We start from the raw sequence: 19,106 nt of genomic DNA, 5'->3' as shown, positions 1-19,106 counted from the left end.
ATTACCTCTTTTCTCTCCTCTGGGTGTTGGGGGTAGGGTGGCCTGTCAGGTAGGCTGTATGAGACATAGGCAATAAAAGGGTCACTTTAAGAACAGTACAAAAAATGTTCTATGTAAAAGTGGTGATTGTAGTGGAGGTGTGTTTCTGAGAGCAGATGAGGTTGTGTGGTTATAGGTTACGTCAAGGGAATCCAACACCCTAATTTAGTGTTCCTAAACTCTGGCAGGAGTGGAACCCCACTGTAAGTGTAAGTAAATTCAATATAAATATTTAAAGTACAATATATAATTGTGTGTTTCTGAGAGCAGATGAGGTTGTGTGGTTATAGGTTACGTCAAGGGAATCCAACACCCTAATTTAGTGTTCCTAAACTCTGGCAGGAGTGGAACCCCACTGTATTCAATATAAATATTCAAAGTACAATATATAATTAAAAGGAAACCAGAACAAAATATTTGGCTTGGATTCACAAAAGAAAAGAGATATTCATAGAGATCTTGATCAAAACAGGTGTGAAGTTTAACAAAACAACTTTAAATAATAACTTCTTATGTGTGTGTCTGTACTATTAGAAGGATTGTCACCAATACCACTTGCTCTGGAATGTCACCAATATTGCTTGCAGCCAAGTGCCATGTTTATTAAAGTCAAGTTAAATAAGACCTGTCTGTGTTCTAAGATGGCAAGCAGCCAGTCTCAACGTTTTTATCACGCAAACTATCATTTTCCACAAGCAGGATTGAATGTGATTGGTTAATTAGGAAATGCACAGTTAGTTCTTATCCTGGACTTTGATAAACAAGGCCAATGATATAAATAACACATAAATGCCATAGGGATAAAATAGCCAAGATTTTATTTATTTTTAAAAAGTGCTAACTAGAATTATTGGGGTTGATTTACTAAAACTGCATGGTGTAAAATCTGGTGAAGCTCTATAAAGAAACCAATCAGCTTCCAGATTTTTTTGTCAAATCTTTATTGAACAAGCTGAAGTCAGAAGCTGATTGGCTACCATGCACAGCTGCACCAGATTTTGCACGCTCCAGCTATAATAAATCAACCCCATCGTGTCCAGTTTAAAGTGATCAGACAACAACCTTTTTTGATAAGCATTAAACATAATGTACTATTGATAAAATATCACTTAATATGCAGCAGCTCATCTACAACATGCAGTCACTTTATATACAACACATACATGCAATTAAATAGCCCGCCCATTTAGGTTTGTCCACCCAAACTTTAATTGTTGCTATGTTCTGAAATAGTAAATTAATGGTTTCATTTATCTCTCATTTCTGTGTACCTGTTGTGCAATTGCAGGTGGTTTCACTCTCATTGTTGAATTTTATTTTAATTTATATTATGAAGAATACAACAAGAAAGGAGGGAATATCAACCTATTATAAATATTTGACCTTTGGGTGGACTATCCCATTATGGTTAAAATTAATAATAAAAACAAAAGTAAAAATGAGAAGGGCTTTTTTTATACAAATATGTCTATTCTTTGAACATCCCAATAAAAGCAGACAGTTGGTTATTTTGTTACATTAACTAAAGTGCACCTGTCTAAATCCAGCAGTGGCATCGATTTTTCAGGCTGATCAAATCTATGTGAGAATGTAGTCTTCTGATACTTACATGGAGCTACGGGAAGTTCTATAGTTCAATACTAACAGTGACATCAATGAGCTAATTTTGTCTATTAAACTGATTTTAAAGCCCAAATGATGACTAGTAATGACTAAATAGGCTGAATTCTCATGAATAATTGTGGTCTAGAACAGCCTTTCTCAACCCTTTTGTCCCAGAGGAACCATTGAAATAATTTTCAGGTCTCTGGGAACCCTAGCTAAACTAATCCTTCGGGGTCAGTGGATAAAATGGCTCTTACACTGTGGTCAATGGAAAAAATGCACCCCTTTGAATCATGTTCAGAATTTCAGCCATATAGATGGCTAAAAGATTATTGGTGTGATTCATCTGGCTCTGCCAAATGAATTATGCAGACACCATCAGAAGAGAGGTCAATCATCCCTAGGAAAATTTGTAAAAACCTGAGGCTTCCATTGATGCTTGGATGAGAATGATTGGTCTACAATGCACCGTTTTTTTTAACAGACTAAGGTTCAGAGAAGAGCTTAATGATAGCTTCATTTCCCACCATTATTTGGTATGTCAAATTGTTGATTTTGGGTGTAAAATATCTCCAGGGCTCCTATTCAAATTAAGAACAGTACATTGTTGAGGAATAAAGGTTCTTCGTGTCCCCATAAGTAGAGTTGTGGTTACCATAACAAGTCTCAGGATTCCAGGTACAACTATAAGACCTTAGCCAAGAGTGGCTTTTTTCCAGTGCAATGAGTCCATAACATGGCTGTTTGTATCGGAAGTACGTTTTGAGTATGCTGATGTTCTCAATTTTTCTCTTGATGTAATTCCTGGTATATTTATGCATTCTTTATCACCGACCTTATGCTTTTTCCATGTTCTTTGAATAACTGTGAAGAGAATTCAGTTCCACTGAGTGCTTGCGGTGTTCCTCTCTTTCACGTTCATGCTCTGGATCGAAGCTACCATGCAGGATGGACAATCTATCTAAGATATTTTGTGCAGGTGGCGTAAGAAGATAATTATAGATTAAGGCAGCAAAGATCGCACCGCACATGGGGCCAACCCAGAAGACCTGTGATTAAGCATAAATACAAATTAAATCTTTTCAACACAGCTTTCTTCAGTACATTTAGTTGACAGCATCATCGTAACAAGATCATACAACTCCAAATATTAGTAATTTGGTACAGGTATTAGTATTTGCATTAAAGTAGGATATGTTTTATTATGTCCTTGCTGTATCTCAATACAGCTACTCTTCTATGCACATAGTAGTATATTAAGCATGCATGTCAATTAGTCTTCTAAACATAAAAGTACTAAATCTGACATTGAATTTAACTTTTTCTTCTTTATCTTACTATATCTAGTAGGTTTGAATGTCTATTCACACCAACTGCTGCATTACAACGCAGCGACTGATGTGCACTGTGATGCAGTGGAAAGACTTTAGTGCCAGTGCCCTGATAGTGGATCATTACACTGGATACTTTTTTTTTTAAACAATAGTCCTACTGCACCTTGTGTTAATAGACCCTTAATGATGAGATTTCACTGCAGCTATGTGTGGTCACCAAACATCTCCATAGGGGACATGTATATTTTTGTTATAGAGGGAAAGAGTTAATGCTGTATCCTTTCCCTTTGAGAGTTACCCCCTCATTTCCAGTTCAATACACAGTTGAAATAAATATATAGGAGCTGTTTTATCAGAAAGAGTTTTGTAATTTTGCCCAACCAGTGATGGTATTAACAGAGCTCTGCCAGGCAGCACAGCCACAGGTATGTGGAGGTAATACAGTCAAAGTTGCAAACATCCTTACCCAGTGTGATTCAAAATTTCCCGTAATTATAGCAGGGCCAAAAGACCTTGCAGGGTTCATGGAACAGCCAGTGAAATAGATCTAAGCACAAGACAAACCAAAATAGAACAACATTAGATACTAAACATCTGCAATAATACCTAAGAGTTTATTAAAATATGTTCACCAAATCACTAGAATTTCATATATGCTATAAAGTAAAATTTCAGCTTTCCTATCACTTTAAAAAGTCGGGCTGAGTGCTTTCAGCCATTCAGAAGAAGCAATGTTTTTTTTATCAATAAATACATAGTTTCCCCTGATTGGTTGAGGTGAAGAGGAGAGCCAATGACGTTGTGATTCCCACCATGGCCAATCAGAAGAAGTCTTGAATTAACAGAAAAAATACAAAGCTTCTCTTGAATGGCTGAGACATACTCAGCCCAACTGGCAAGATAACAGTTAGGAATTGAGGTGCTAAACACAAAGGTCTAACTGGACATGTCAATCCATCAACTTTTGCCCAATGGACATCTCTGTCTCCTCCTCACAGTGTTATATTTCAGTTTATCCCAGCTCCCATTCTTCTTCTTCTTCTCTGCCCCCCTCTCCACTGTGGAATTGTCCATGATCATCATAGTGCTGTTATAATCGTTTCAAAAATATCCACTGCATAGAAGAGGACCTCCACTTGTAACACTTGATGCCAACAATTGAATTAGGTCTACACCCAATCATTAAAATCTTCTACAAGTTTTAACCTGGTAATTAAATCTTTTTAAAACTGTAGCATTCTTTAAAAATATTTATTCTCATCCTGCCATGAAAGTTCTCATTTAGACAATAGCTGTTCCATGGGGACAATTGTTTCTCAAATGTGTTCCTGTGTTGTCACCCTCAGCGAGTCACATGAACCCCTGGTAGAGACTACATGCTGCTATACTGACAGATTTTTTTAAAAATACAATAAAAATAAAATATTTAACAGAAACATTTAATTTTTTTTTTTTCTAACCAAAAGATAGAGATCTAGTCTTAATTTGCTATGTTTATCAGGGTCATCCTGTTTTTTTTTTTTAGAAATTAGCAGCTGAAGGTCAAATTACAACGACAGCTGATTGCGAGGAGTGACTTAATATACCACTCCTTGTTCCTTGTTCTCGCTACACACATTTAATTATGAAGAGAATAAAAAATGTTTTTATGCTGTTTTGATAAAAAAAATTAAAATAGTATACAATAGTAAAAAGTGATATAGATATATACATAGATATATATATATATATATATATATATATATATGTGTGTGTATATATACAGTAAATATTATCAGTTTAAAAGTGTATACAGTTACAATAAAAGTGACCTCACATGTCATAGTTTTATAAAACCAGTTTTTGCCCGCCCACAGTACATTTACTGTGGGCGGGCAGTATGGGCAGGCTGGATCATGTACATGTATGTCATCCAAGCTCTTCCAGGCTGGGGGTTTGCATGCACACGCCTGCTGCTATCCCATGCTGTCACTGGCTACAGCAGGATTTTGGCAGCAGGTCCCAGCTGATTGGCTGTAGCCAATCACAGCACAGAGTGCTGTGTTTACGAACACACAGGGCTCTGTACACAGATCAGCGATCTCGCTGTTTCAGTGAACAGTCAGATCTGCAAGTAAAAACAGCACACATTACACATGTTAGGCACACAGTTAATACTTTTTCACTGTATTAGTGTCCACCACATTATTACATTATTATTTTGATATTAGTGTCCACCACACTATCACAGTCTCACTAAAAGTCTGATCACTGCCATTACCAGTATAGTATCTATAGCTGCGTTATATCCAGTATATATATTTCGTATATATATATAATTGTTTTTAAACACTATAACTTTCACACAAAATGAATTAATAAACACTTATTGGAATGTTTTTTTTTTACCAAAAACATGTAGCAGAATACATTTTGGTCTAAATTTATGAAGAAATTAGATTTTTTCAATTTTTTTATTGGATATATTTTATAACAGAAATTAGAAAATGTTTTTGTTTTTCAAAATGATTGGTATTTTTTTGTTTAAATAATAAACAAACTTAAAAACCCAGATCATATACCACCAAAAGAAAGCCCAATTTGTGTGAAAAAAAATGATATAAATTTCATTTGGGTACAGTTTCGCATCACTGAGAAATTGCCAGTTAAAGTAGCTCTGTGCTGAATGGCACAAAATGCCCTGGTCATGTAGGTGCCCTGGTCATGAAGAGGGTAAAACCTTCTGGGTGTCAAGTGGTTAAACAGGATATAGCACAGATGATTTTTTTTATTTTACTTACCCCAAGTAAATGCCCTAAAGCAACCGATAAACCAATGGATAAGGCTGGAAATCCTGTGTTGTCTGTTCTTCTGCTGTCTGTTGTTCCGAAAACACACAGCACAAGCTGCATAGTAGTGAAGAGCTCCACAGCTAAAGCTTGTCCAGTAGTGGTGCTATTGCTAACCTGAAGATAGATTGGAAACATAGTCTTAATGCACCATACTGAATAAACTACGCCCTGTACAGGAATTATCATTTCACATTGGAGGGTGTTGTAACCTATAAAGGGTAGCTTTAATTACAGACATTTTACGATGCTGAGAACTCAGTGAAATACTTGGAATTGTATTTTATTTTAGGGGCTTTAAGGTTGAGTCTACCTGGTATTTGAGTTTTTGGTAGATGCACCATTTTGCCTGGCAGCATTCTAGTGGTCAATCAACCTGATTATAACTGAAATCATTCATTTAAATGGGTAACCTCTTTGTAAAGCATACCAATGTGCTTTAAAAAGGTTCTTAATGTTCCACTTACTTTGGGATTCCTGGGAGGCTAGCCTGGTGACTTGATATGTCAAAATCATGTGTTTAGCCTCGCCTCCAAATGTGTTATGCGTTTCGCATTTTATGGATTGTAAAAATGCATGCCTCAATATGGAGTAACTTTGTGGTGTCTAGCAAAGATCCTTTCTTCCCTATAAATATCCCCCTATGAGTCCAATCAAAGTTCTGATATTCCCCACAATAAACTGCAGGAAGTCTACAGCTCCAGTCCAATATACATCATTGGTGTTGTTCCCCTCACAGTGTTTTTAGAAAATTCTTCCTGCTGCACCTTAGTATGTTATCTTTTATCATTTCTCACTGACCTAATATCCAAGTACCACCCAGCATGCACACTCCGCTCCTCACAAGACCTCCTTCTCTCTAGCTCCCTGGTCTCCTCCTCCCATGCCCGCCTCCAGGACTTCTCCAGGGTGTCACCGATCCTCTGGAACTCCCTGCCCCAACCCATCAGATTATCACCTACTCTCCTCTCCTTTAGGCGCACCCTGAAAACCCATCTCTTCAGGGAAGCCTACCCCACCCCCTAACTTGTCGACCTCCTCCACTCTTCCTACCACTCCATCCCCCACAGCTATCTCCTCCTGTGCCACCATCCCCTCCCTCCTAGATTGTAAACTCGAAAGAGCAGGGCCCTCGATCCCCTCATGTTTTGTATTGTATTGGTATTGTTCTGTCACATGTTCTGTCCCCTTTGTAATGTACAGCGCTGAGCGAACTATTGGCAGTTTATAAATACTGTATAATAATAATAATAATTTCTCTGTAGGAATGAGTGCAAATGCAATATAATACACGTAGAATATGTTTCTGGCAAGAAATCTCATGCAATAATATGTGATTGGCGTTCTTCGTCATTGATAACAAAACTGACACAAAACACATGCAGTAAAAATCATATAAAAAAGTACATAAACTCAAGTGTCTGGGTAATTCCCTGACCCCCAAAAATAAAGAACATCTATAATAAAAATATTCCTCCCCTCTTAAATACTGTAGAAAAATATCTGTGGAAATGAAATAGAAGATATTTTTCATGGCTTGGCCGTGGAGTCATGACCAAATTGGTAGTCCTACCAAGCATTCTCTATTTGATGCAGACTCTTTCCATAACAATTCCATCCTCTCTTTCCAGATTCCTATAATCACAATGAAAGCCAGGATTAAATTTAATTTATTTGTCAAACTGAAGTCGCAAGGAGGTATGACAATTCACAATATATGGGAATGTTACTTAGCTACCCATTTAGCTAAAATAATAGATTAAAACTGCCATGGACTAGACTAGGTATACACCTGAGCTTGAGCTTCTTCAAGTGTTTTTGGAGCATTTTTTTATTTGTGTTTGTACATGGATTTATTAGGTGTTTTTAGCTTGAACTCTTTTGTTTTAACCAATGGAACGCTAGTTGCTGGGAGAAGGATAGGCAAGACATGAAAAACGCACCTTATGTACTTTTTCAGGCGTATTTAGGAGCTCTGAAATTTATAGGGACCAAAATGTGTACCTCTGCTGTAAAAAAGCTCATGTAACTTTTCAAGCATTGAGTGACAAACGTCAAGTGTCACAACACTCAGGTGTCAATGGGCACCATTGTATGGAATAATTAGAATCTTGAAGTAGAATGTTGAAGCTCTTCAGGAAACGTGCTTCAAATCACTCAGGCACGCAATGGACCAAAAGAACTAGAACAGTGCCCACTACCACTGTCACATTCACCTTGGATACTGTGGCCTCTTATACCAACCATTGTGACAGCCTACAGTAGGCTAGAACTATTGTTGCAGATAAAAGTAACCAATTATATCTCATTTGGACACACTGGCAATTATTTACTGGAGAGTGCAATATCTGCTCCAAATCTGCATAGAAACCAATCAACTTCCAGGTTTTATTGCCAAAGTTTAATTGAACAAGCTGAAGTTAGAAGCTGATTGGTTGCTATGTACAGCAGCATCAGATTCTGACTGCACCAGTTTTACTAAATCTCCCCCTGTGAGTTCTTTCTATTATTTAACATATTTATCATTTCAAATTAAACTTTATCCATACACCAAGTACATGATAATGTGAGTGTGAAAAATGAAGACTAATATTAAGTTGTTTTAATACTCCATCCCTTTTTAAGACAGTATAGACTATTCCTGGACATTACCTTCCTTCCCTTAGGCTTACTATCTCTACTTACTGTGTTGAAATCTAGAATTCTGATATTAAATGGGTAACTTTGACACCATTTATGACAATTTGACATTTTCCAGTAGCATTTTACTAGTACTTATTTTAGAGTTCTGTCACATCGAAGTTAACTGCTGCTTTCCTGAGGGAAGATTACAGAGTTCACCACTTATATCAATAGAAAAACATTAATAAAAAACACAAGAAGTACTGTTCTAGGAAGTCACACGTAAAGTCTATTTACTAAGGGCAAATAGATTGTGCACTGCAGTTGCGCTCATTTTCCCAAGAGCTTAGCAAATGCGGTGAAGCTCTGTTGATTTCCAACATCCCATCATATGCAAGCAAATATGCTCCTTTTATTTTCCTTTCACCTGATTGGATATTGTTTGCAAAGTGAAACTTTACTACATTTACTAAGCTTAGGGGAAAAATTAGTGTAACTGCACTTGCAAAGTGCACAGTCTATTTGTCTTTAGTCAATCCACCCCTATTTCAGCATGTGATTTCCTGGTAGACTTCCAGGACAGCATTATATTGTAGCAAATCTTGGTACCTCTTTAGCCCTGGTTCACACCAGTGTGGCTTTGAAATCATGCTATGTTGTGCAACTTCAAAGCTGAATATTCAATGCAACTTCATTGTTGCTCGACTCGAGATTCGACTCGACTTCATGTAACCAATATCAATGCAATTTTGCAATGAAGTCGCACAAACATAGTGCAGGAACCTTTTTTAAAGTCGCTACAAGTTGAGTCGCACAGATTGGGACAGTTCTATTGCCAGTAATGGGGGCACGTCACACCAGTGCGATTTATCATGCGACTTTGAACACTCAAGTTGCATGACAAGTCACACTGATGTGAACCAGAGAACTACATGTAAACCTAATCAATAAAATATCTGGTCAAAACTTCTTTTTCAGTTTTGGATAATAGGGAAGGCCTAAACCCTCTGTCAAGTTTTTACTGCTGGCTGTGTCCCCATTAGGGAGACTAACCCCATTATTTCTACTGCTGACCATTGTCACTAAGAAGGAAACTGAGGAGAAAAATTTTAGAGTTGTCCTCAGAACAAGAGGTGAAGGGAAATCTTCCACTGGAGACACCAGTTCCAGGGACAACTTTCCAAGATGTGGACTTCCTCTACTTTTTTGTTTTTGGGATAAGATACAAGGGGAATTTTCCTAAAGGTACACATACAGAAAAAATAAACTGGCACATATTTTAACCCTTCCATATTTAATCCAAAACCGTTTTGCCTATGCAGATACTTTAACATGGTCATATTGTGGCAATGTCTGTAAGTGGCTGTCTGCTATTTAGATATTTTCCCAAAAAAGGTCCACCTTAATGCTTCATCTTCTAAAGTAATCAGTCAAAAATAAATAATATTACACCCAAGATAAATAACTAGACCCCTCATCAGCTCCTCTCTTCTCTGCCTAATAATTATACTATGTATGGGTATTGTAAAAAGTATTTGTGCTTAATGAGAATTTTTTTTTTATCTGTGTGAGTGCTACAACCAAAAAAAAGTTTGAATACCAAACTTATAAAAATATGCTCTTCACCTGGTGCACGTCTCACCTTAATGATCTTAAATCATTAAGGTGAGAATCCAATTTTCAACACAGGACTTTGGGCTTTATAATATTAATTAAGCAATTTTTTGCATGACTGTTTATATTCTTTTGATTTAAGATTGACAGAAGAGCATGTTATGGGTTTCTAATAAGCCAGTATAAAGAGAAGTTGTGTCGTACAAAGTAAGATTTTGTGTAAGAGATAAAAAAAAAAATGTTGGGGTAGATTTACTGAAATTAGTGCTCAATGGGGTGCATAGCAACCAATCAGCTTCCAGGTTTTTATTGAGAAAGCTTGTTTGAACACGCTGAAGTCAGAAGCTCATTGGTTACTAAGCACAGCTGCACCAGATTCTGAGTGCACCAGTTTTAGTAAATCTCCCCCATTGGCTGGCTATTTCTCATTGCATGTTCTTTATCCCACATGACTATAATCACAATAAAATGTTTAAATATCCATAGAGAACAATTACTGGCCTTGTACATTTAACATTTAAAGTTACTGCTCCCAGTTGGCTCTCCCGCCTTTTACTCACCGCGTTGACACCGAAGCTCCCTCGTATATTGGATGGGGTGAACTCAAAGAGTAAGCCAGCTCCAGCCACAGCTCCTAACATCTGAGCTAGGATGTAGAAGACACACTTCAGGACTGAGATCTGTGATCCCACCAGTAAGCCCAATGTTACTGCAGGATTGATGTGAGCACCACTGACATGTCCTATTGTCTGGACCAACGTTGCTATAGCTAGTCCGAAGGTTAGAGCGATCTGCAGGATAGTGGGCACTGCCGAGGGCCAATGTAATGCACTGCCAAGACCAAAAAATACAAATAACAATGTGCCTAAAAATTCAGCTAGAACTGCCCGTGAAAAGGCACCTGAGCACAGATTCCTGAACATGGTTTCGACCAAAGTCTTTCTAAAGCCGTGCTCTCGTATACTCTATGCTATTTGTCATTGCAATGACAATGTGTTTGCATTCATACAGGTATATATCTGTATAGGGTGGAGAAAATCATTCCATGTACAGGTGTGGACTGCTAAACATATAATTACACATTTCCAAGTATTTCGACAGCTGTAGCAGTTTTTTTTCCAGATGATGATGGTATATATACCCTCGATGAGCTTACAGGCATTTGACAAACTTCACATTTGCCAAATGAGCTCAACAGATACAAGGAGATTCAGCCAACAGATGAGCAGCTGTACGTGCTGCACAAAGCCAACACATGCTGGTGCCCTGCACATTGTAGTACACATAAAGCACAGGTCAGCACAGCAAGCCAAAAAAACTGAAGGGGAATCCTTGGGGTTGATTTACTAAAGGCAGATAGACATTGCACTTTGCAAAGTGAAATTCAACTCTACAAGTGCAGTTGCTCCAGAGCATAGTAAATGAGGTACAGCTTCACTTTGCAAAGAATATCAAATCACATGCAGAGAAAATAAAATAAAAACAAAACAGCATTTTTGATTGCATGTGATTGGATGATGGAAGTCAGCAAGACTGCCCTTCGTTTACTAAACTATGGCGCAACTGCTCTTGTAGAGTGCACAGTCTATTTGCCTTTAGTAAATCAACCCCTTTGCCTCACTGTGGTGGTTTGTATATCACTTGTGCTGTTTGTGACAAGCTCCATCCACTCTGTAGGTAAATAGAAGCTTACCTGTGTGTTATGCATCAGGGGTGGACTGACAACTCATGGGACCCCCAGGCAATAGGGGATCATGGGGCCCCTGTGTCCTTGCCCAAACTCAAAAAAGCGTATGAAAAAGGTACCAGGGGCATCTCATGGGGCCCCCTACTGACCCCGGGCCCTCGGGCAGTGCCCGAGTTTCCAAATGGTCAGTCCGCCCCTGTTATGCATAATGAATTTACTGATTAGAATATATATTCTCTTTTAAAGGAATTTAAACATTTACACAATTTTTAACCAGTTAAATATGCAATTTTGTAATTTTTCTTACCAACAATGATTTTTAATGTGTATTCTAAAAGCTGAATTCACACATGCTGCAGTGATAGGAGTTTTATTGTATTTTAAAAAGTCTGTCACTGCAAGGAAACACAGGAAACATGTTTCCTGTGTCCCATTCGCACTGCAATGCAGCATGCTGTGATAAAATGCACTGTGCAGAATCACTTTTCAAACAAATATTTCACTTTTTTTTAAGTTTACCACATTTGCTTTGCATATAAAATTTAATATATCACAAAAAATTCCCAGAGCACAATGGGATGTCTAAAGAGACAAAACAGCAGTAACAGACTAACTGGCATCTGCCTTTGTTTGATTGAAACATTGGACAGAGGCATCTGTTTAGGAAGGCTTTGCTGTTTATGAGTCATTTAGTTCTGTATATATATTGCATATTGAGCTACAGAGCCTGTAAACAACAGCCTGATAAGCACTTAATTCACACTGGAACAGAAAGCTGCCAAGTGCTTTACCGCTCTGGCAGCTCTCAGTACATTGGTACCGCACCGCAACACATCATGCACTCTCCCCAGAACATACAAAACCCACAACAGTAAAATCAGTCTGTACATGCAGTAAAGCATGCTTGTTATACTCACTGTGGAACCAGGGGTGGACTGACAACTCATGGGGCCCCCAGGCAATAGGGGATCATGGGTCCCCTGTGTCCTTGCCCAAACTCAAAAAAGCCTATGAAAAAGGTACCAGGGGAATCTCATGGGGCCCCCTACTGACCCCAGGCCCTCGGACAGTGCCCGAGTTTCCAAATGGTCAGTCCGCCCCTGTGTGGAACCTCTCTTCTATGATCCTCCCCTTTTTCCCCAATCTATCCGCTGATAGAACAGAGCCTTGGGGGAAACTGCACATGCTCAGTTTGGTGTGTATTGCTAGAGAGTTTTTTTTTTTTCCGGGGTAGAGTGCATGTGATAAGCACTGTCCAGACCGAGGGTTAGGGGTCCTGCAGCCTCATAGGACATTCAGGGAAGAATGAAAACTCCTCCTACAAGCTTTAACCAGTGTTCTGCTGGACACTGATAGAAGTCACAAGACTGCTCTAACTGCTGATGAGAAAAGGTATTTAGCAGTTTATATAGTGAATGCAAGGTCCTGGGTTTAGTAACACTTTAATTGCACAATGTGGTCCTTTGCTGATTCTCTTATCTCATTTAAAGTATACTATAGAAGATGCAGACAAGAGACTCTGCAGTTTTTAATGATATGAAACACCCACAATGCTTTTTGGTAGCTGTAGACTATATGATCGTAAAGAAAGCAGCATTTTTTAATCATGCTGTGAAGAAGGTAATTTACACAAATTAAATAAAAAAAAATGGTATGTGATGTTGACATGCAAAGTTGATTTATGTGAAATATGACGTTTTTTTTTACTGTTGGTGGTAACGTCGGCCTATTGAACGACCGATTTTTCATTTTTTTTGTTAAAAAAACGTCCGGTTTTCTCCTCGTATATGGCCTGCATTACATTAGTCTCTTGAATGCTGGGGGAAGAGCTTAGCTCAGAGATGGACATAGCGTGCAGTACATCTAAAGCCCAAACCTTTTTTTCTAGTTGTTGATAAGTTGTAGGGAATCTGTTTTCCATAGGGGGGATTTGTCTTCACCTCCTTTCCTCTAGCCCCAGCAGACACAGCAGGAAGAAAAACCCAATGTCTTCAATATAAGGGGAATCCTGTCTTAGGCTAGGTTCACATCTGTGCGGGTGATGCGGAACCTGCTGATATACCGGCAGCTGCAACCACCCAGACAGAGAAATGCGAGACCCGCGGGTGGGTGCCCTTAATCCTAACGGCATTCTTCCCGCACTGGAAATCTCAACAGTACTGGGAACCACAGTGCGATTTCAAAAATACTGCGGGGAATTCTTTCCTGTGTGTCCTGGGGCATGGCAGCCCATTCAAATGAATGGGCTCTTGTGCCCGTGCAAATTGCAGCCTGTATGGCCACATGGGTGTGAACCTAGCCTTAGACTATATCACCATAGGAAGTGTCAGTATTTTATATATTTCAGGCAACAATTTACGTAGCACTTTATATATATATATATATATATATATATGTATTGTACATTCAAATCTTGCCCCAAAGCTGCTTACAATCTAAAGTCTCTAACTCACATTCATACATAAACATACTAGGGTCAAGTTAGTCAGGAGCCAATTAACCTACTGGCATGCCTTTTGGAGTTTGGGAGGAAACCAGAGTACCCAGAGGAAACCTACTCAGGCACAGGGAAAACAAAACTCCAGGACGGTAGTGACGTTGGGTGAAAACAGACAGCTGGTCCATTGACACCTTACTGCCCATGGAGCAGAACGGGCTGAGCCCGTGTCCGCTCCGACCTGCCATTCACCTGCTCTGCTTCAACCAGCAGGGGATCAGCAGACAGATCAAAGTAGATCTGCCCCATGTGAATGGGACCTAATGCATAAAAAACATTAAAAAAATAAATACAAACATGCTGTATGCAGCCAATTTAATCCCTTCACTGTACAAATAACAAACTAACACACAAATATTCTGTTCATTATCAACAAATAAAAAATAGCACTATAATATATTGACACTTCATCCTTACTGAGAAATGTTTAGATCCAGGTCTGATGTAACTACGGTAAATATATCTCTAACAAACCTTAACACTAAATAATTTCTTCCTTAATGTCATATATACTTCATACATATATATTTAAAACATCATATGTTGTAAAACATTGAGTACTGCCATATTAAATATGAAAAGTAAGAGCATTTGCCAATCAATTATTCATATAATTAAACATAATTGATAACTATAGTTATGGATCCAGTAATCCCATAATTAGTACAATTGTAATGATATATAAAGGATTTCATAATGGGTTTATCAACATGTATAATTTGATTATATGGGTGATATAATGTTAGGTAACCCAGTTCTGGAGATAAGTGACAAACTAAGCCCCACTATTATTCAGGATACTAGATGTTAAAAATAAAAAAACTCATGATCACTATACCATCAATGGGAGCTAATAATTCATCCAGTGTACCGTCTTAAGACCTATCATTATAATTCACCCACACAGAAATCAATATTGCATCATGTACGATGTATAGGTATTAACAGAGGCTTGTATTTTTAACTAAAGGAATACTTCTTTTTTGCCATGAATGCAAAAAAATTCTGCTGTGAACACCATCATATTACTTACAGTCTAGACAATGTTGATGTTATCTCTGGATGTTGCCCCTGGATGTTGTTACATAGTTACAGTTAGTCTGGCTGAAAAAAAATAAAAGTCCATCCAGTTCAACAATAGAAAAAAAAAAGGTATAATCCTATATCCACAGTTGATCCAGAGGAAGGCAAAAAAAAAAAAAAGCACGATCCAATTTGCTCCTGCTGGAAAAAAAATTCCTTCCTTTTCCCCCGAGAGGCAATTGGATATTGCCTGGATCAACTTTGCCTATAAATGTTAGTATCCAGTTATATTCTGTGTATCCAAGAAACAATCCAGGCCTTTTTTAAAGCAATCCACCGAGCTGGCCAGAACCAACTCTTGAGGGAGTCTATTCCGCATTTTCACAGCTCTCACTGTGAAGAAACCTTTCTGTGTTTGGAGATTAAATTTCTTTTCCTCCAGACGTAAAGAGTGCCCCCTTGTCCTGTGTGATGACCTCAGGGTGAATAACTCTACACCGAGTTCACTATATGAGCCACTGATGTATTTATACATGGTGATCATATCCCCCCTTAATCTCCTCTTCTCAAGAGAGAATAAATTCAGTTCCTCTAATCTTTCCTCATAGCTGATCTCCTCCATGCCTCTTATCAGTTTAGTTGCCCTTCTCTGTACTTTCTCAAGTTCCCCAATGTTCCCCAATATTGTCTCTTAACATTTTGGTTTATTCTGGCCATCAGAGATTTTAAATCAGATCTAATCAGCAAGCATTGTATTGCAGGAACAATAATCTTTATTGCTCCTGCAATGCAAAGTGTAAAGAAAAAAAAAAATCCTGATCATCCCCCCAGAGTAGTACAGTGTTACTATGGTAACACTGCACAAGTTTGATGAAATTAGTTAAAAAAAAATTAAAAATGTTTTAAAACATTATATAAAATACTGTATTGAAAATTTAAAAAGGCTTTTTTTTTAATTTGCTGCCCACCCACCCGCAATGTGCAAAGCGACTTACCATTATGCCGTTTTTTTTTCCAGGTGTGAGCTTGCATGCGCCCCCTCCGCGCTTCCCCCGTGTAAGTCCAGGGAGAGAAGAGAACACCACACTCTGAGTAAACATTTTACATTTTACACATACATGTTAGATTAACACATTTAACCCTTTGATCGCCCTATCAACCCTTTGATCATCCCTTCACCCAGCTAGTGCCATTAGTACAGTGTCAGTATATAGAATTTTTCAGTGATCACTGTATTACTTCCACTAGCGACATCAGTTAGTGTCATGGTCAGTTAGAGCCCCTCCCAGCCAGGGTCAGCTAGTGTTAGATTGCCTTCACACTATCGCACTCACGGTATAGGTCACTGATCACCACCATTACTAGTATAGTGTTTGTACGGATCAATATATTGATGACGAACAAAAATATACTAGTGCCTTTTTAGTATAGTGTTCCCAAAAAAGCAGTGCTAGCAGAATCAGCCCAATTCGCTGCCAGCACTGTTTTTCATGGAAGATATGAATCAATTGTGGGCCAAAGCAATTTATACGCACAACATTACATCACCACCCACCCAAATTCAGCTCTTGCCAGACAATTTGCATGGAAACCTATCACGGTTTCTGAATTTAAAACTTTTTTGGGGTCTAACCCTCAACATGGGCATTACAAAAAAGAATGAATTATGGACATATTGGTCCACAGACCTGATTCGTCATAGGCCCATGTTCTCTGCTGTTTCATATACAGTATGTCCAACAAGGACCAGCAATGTACTGGTATGTCACTGAACTTTGAGTGATTATACCGGGATGATGTCTGCAGCTACAGGCATCATTCTGGTATAGTTTTTTTTTCCACTGGCGGTCGGGTAATTTAAATGTAAACTTTGTGTTAGAAAAAAATATGTCATTTTCCAAAAACTTGTGGCAAAGAATAAAATCTTCCATGGACTCAGCCTATCTCTCAGCTAATTCCTTGGGGTATATACTTTCCAAAAAGTGGTCATTTGGGGGTGTTTGTACTGCCCTGGCATTTTAGCACTTCAAGAAATGTGATAGGCAGTCAGAAAGTAAAAGCTGCGTAAATTCCAATATATACCATAGTTTGTACACACTATAACTTTCACACAAACCAATTAATATACATGTATTGGTATTTTTTTTATCAAAGACATGTAGCAGAATACATTTTGGCCTAAATTTATGACTACCTTTGAGTTTATTGGATATTTTTTCTAACTGAAAATAAAAAATATAGTTTTTCTCAAAATTGTGTCTTTTTTCATTTATATCACACAACAAAAAACCCTGTGGTGATCAAATAACACCAAAATAAAGCTCTATTTGTGTGAAAAAAGGACATACATTTTGCTTGGGTGCAGCATTGCAATTATCAGTTCACATAGCGTAGTGCCGAATAGCAAAAAATGGCCTGGTCATGAAGGGGGACACATCTTCCGGAGCTGAAGTGGTTAATACTGCTTTAAAAACTGCTTATAAGAATTTTAGGATTAATAGAGCTGCTTATTAAAAGTGCAACTTCCCTTGCAAAGTGAACAACCTATGTGCCTTTAGCAAATAAACTCTTTGTGCTGGGTGTTAGTTTATTTTGCAATTTAGGTGCCCTTTAAGGGACTTGTATAGGTATGACCCACGTTTACTACAAAAGTTCTTCTCCCCCTCTACAGCATGTCACAGTATGATTTTTTACTTTCTTCTTGTTTCTGAGGTGAGAACCATTACTACCTATTACAGTGGGGCAAAAAAGTATTTAGTCAGCCACCAATTGTGCAAGTTCTCCCACTTAAAAAGATGAGAGAGGCCTGTAATTGGCATCATAGGTAGACCTCAACTATGAGATACAAAATGAGAAAAAAAATCCAGACAATCCCATTGGCTGATATGGAAAGAATTTATTTGCAAATTATGGTGGAAAATAAGTATTTGGTCAATATCAAAAGTTCATCTCAATACTTTGTTATATATCCTTTGTTGGCAATGACAGAGGTCAAACATTTCCTGTAAGTCTTCACAAGGTTGGCACACACTGTTGCTGGTATGTTGGCCCATTCCTCCATGCAGATCTCCTCTAGAGCAGTGATGTTTTGGGGCTGTCGCTGGGCAACACGGACTTTCAACTCCCTCCAAAGGTTTTCTATGGGGTTGAGATCTGGAGACTGGCTAGGCCACTCCAGGACCTTGAAATGCTTCTTACGAAGCCACTCCTTCGTTGCCCGGGTGGTATGTTTGGGATCATTGTCATGTTGGAAGACCCAGTTTCATCTTCAATGCCCTTGCTGATGGAAGGAGGTTTGCACTCAAAATCTCACGATACATGGCCCCATTCATTCTATCCTGTACATGGATCAGTCGTCCTTGTCCCTTTGTGGAGAAACAGCCCCAAAGCATGATGTTGCCACCCCCATGCTTCACAGTAGGTATGGTGTTCTTTGGATGCAACTCAGCATTCTCTCTCCTCCAAACACGACGAGTTGTGTTTCTACCAAACAGTTCTATTTTGGTTTCATCTGACCATATGACATTCTCCCAATCCTCTTCTTGATCATCCAAATGCTCTCTAGCAAACTTCAGACGGGCCCGGACATGTATTGGCTTAAGCAGAGGGACATGTCTGGCACTGCAGGATCTGAGTCCCTGGCGGCGTAGTGTGTTACTGATGGTAGCCTTTGTTACGTTGGTCCCAGGTCTCTGCAGGTCATTCACTAGGTCCCCCCATGTGGTCCTGGGATTTTCGCTCACCTTTCTTGTGATCATTTTGACCCCACGGGGTGAGATTTTGCGTGGAGCCCCAGATCGGGGGAGATTATCAGTGGTCTTGGATGTCTTCCATTTTCTAATTATTGCTCCCACAGT

General features: G+C 38.6%; 1 protein-coding gene across 1 annotated transcript; it reads right to left on the bottom strand.

Annotated features, from left to right (window-relative positions):
* Positions 1-840: 840 nt before the first annotated feature.
* On the bottom strand, positions 841-11,022 carry LOC149454654 (aquaporin-2-like). Its single transcript, XM_089687313.1, has 4 exons — positions 10,603-11,022; positions 5,759-5,923; positions 3,445-3,525; positions 841-2,693 (listed from the first exon to the last, which is right to left on the bottom strand). The coding sequence occupies exons 1-4, from the start codon at positions 10,963-10,965 to the stop codon at positions 2,481-2,483; spliced, it is 822 nt and encodes a 273-aa protein (XP_089543439.1). The 5' UTR covers positions 10,966-11,022; the 3' UTR covers positions 841-2,480.
* Positions 11,023-19,106: the final 8,084 nt, after the last annotated feature.

Source organism: Staurois parvus, unplaced genomic scaffold (assembly GCF_062004578.1).
Source record: "Staurois parvus isolate SC_StPar_1 unplaced genomic scaffold, SC_StPar_1.0 ptg000422l, whole genome shotgun sequence".
NCBI lineage: Eukaryota > Metazoa > Chordata > Amphibia > Anura > Ranidae > Staurois > Staurois parvus.
This window is presented reverse-complemented; position numbering and strand designations above follow the sequence as displayed.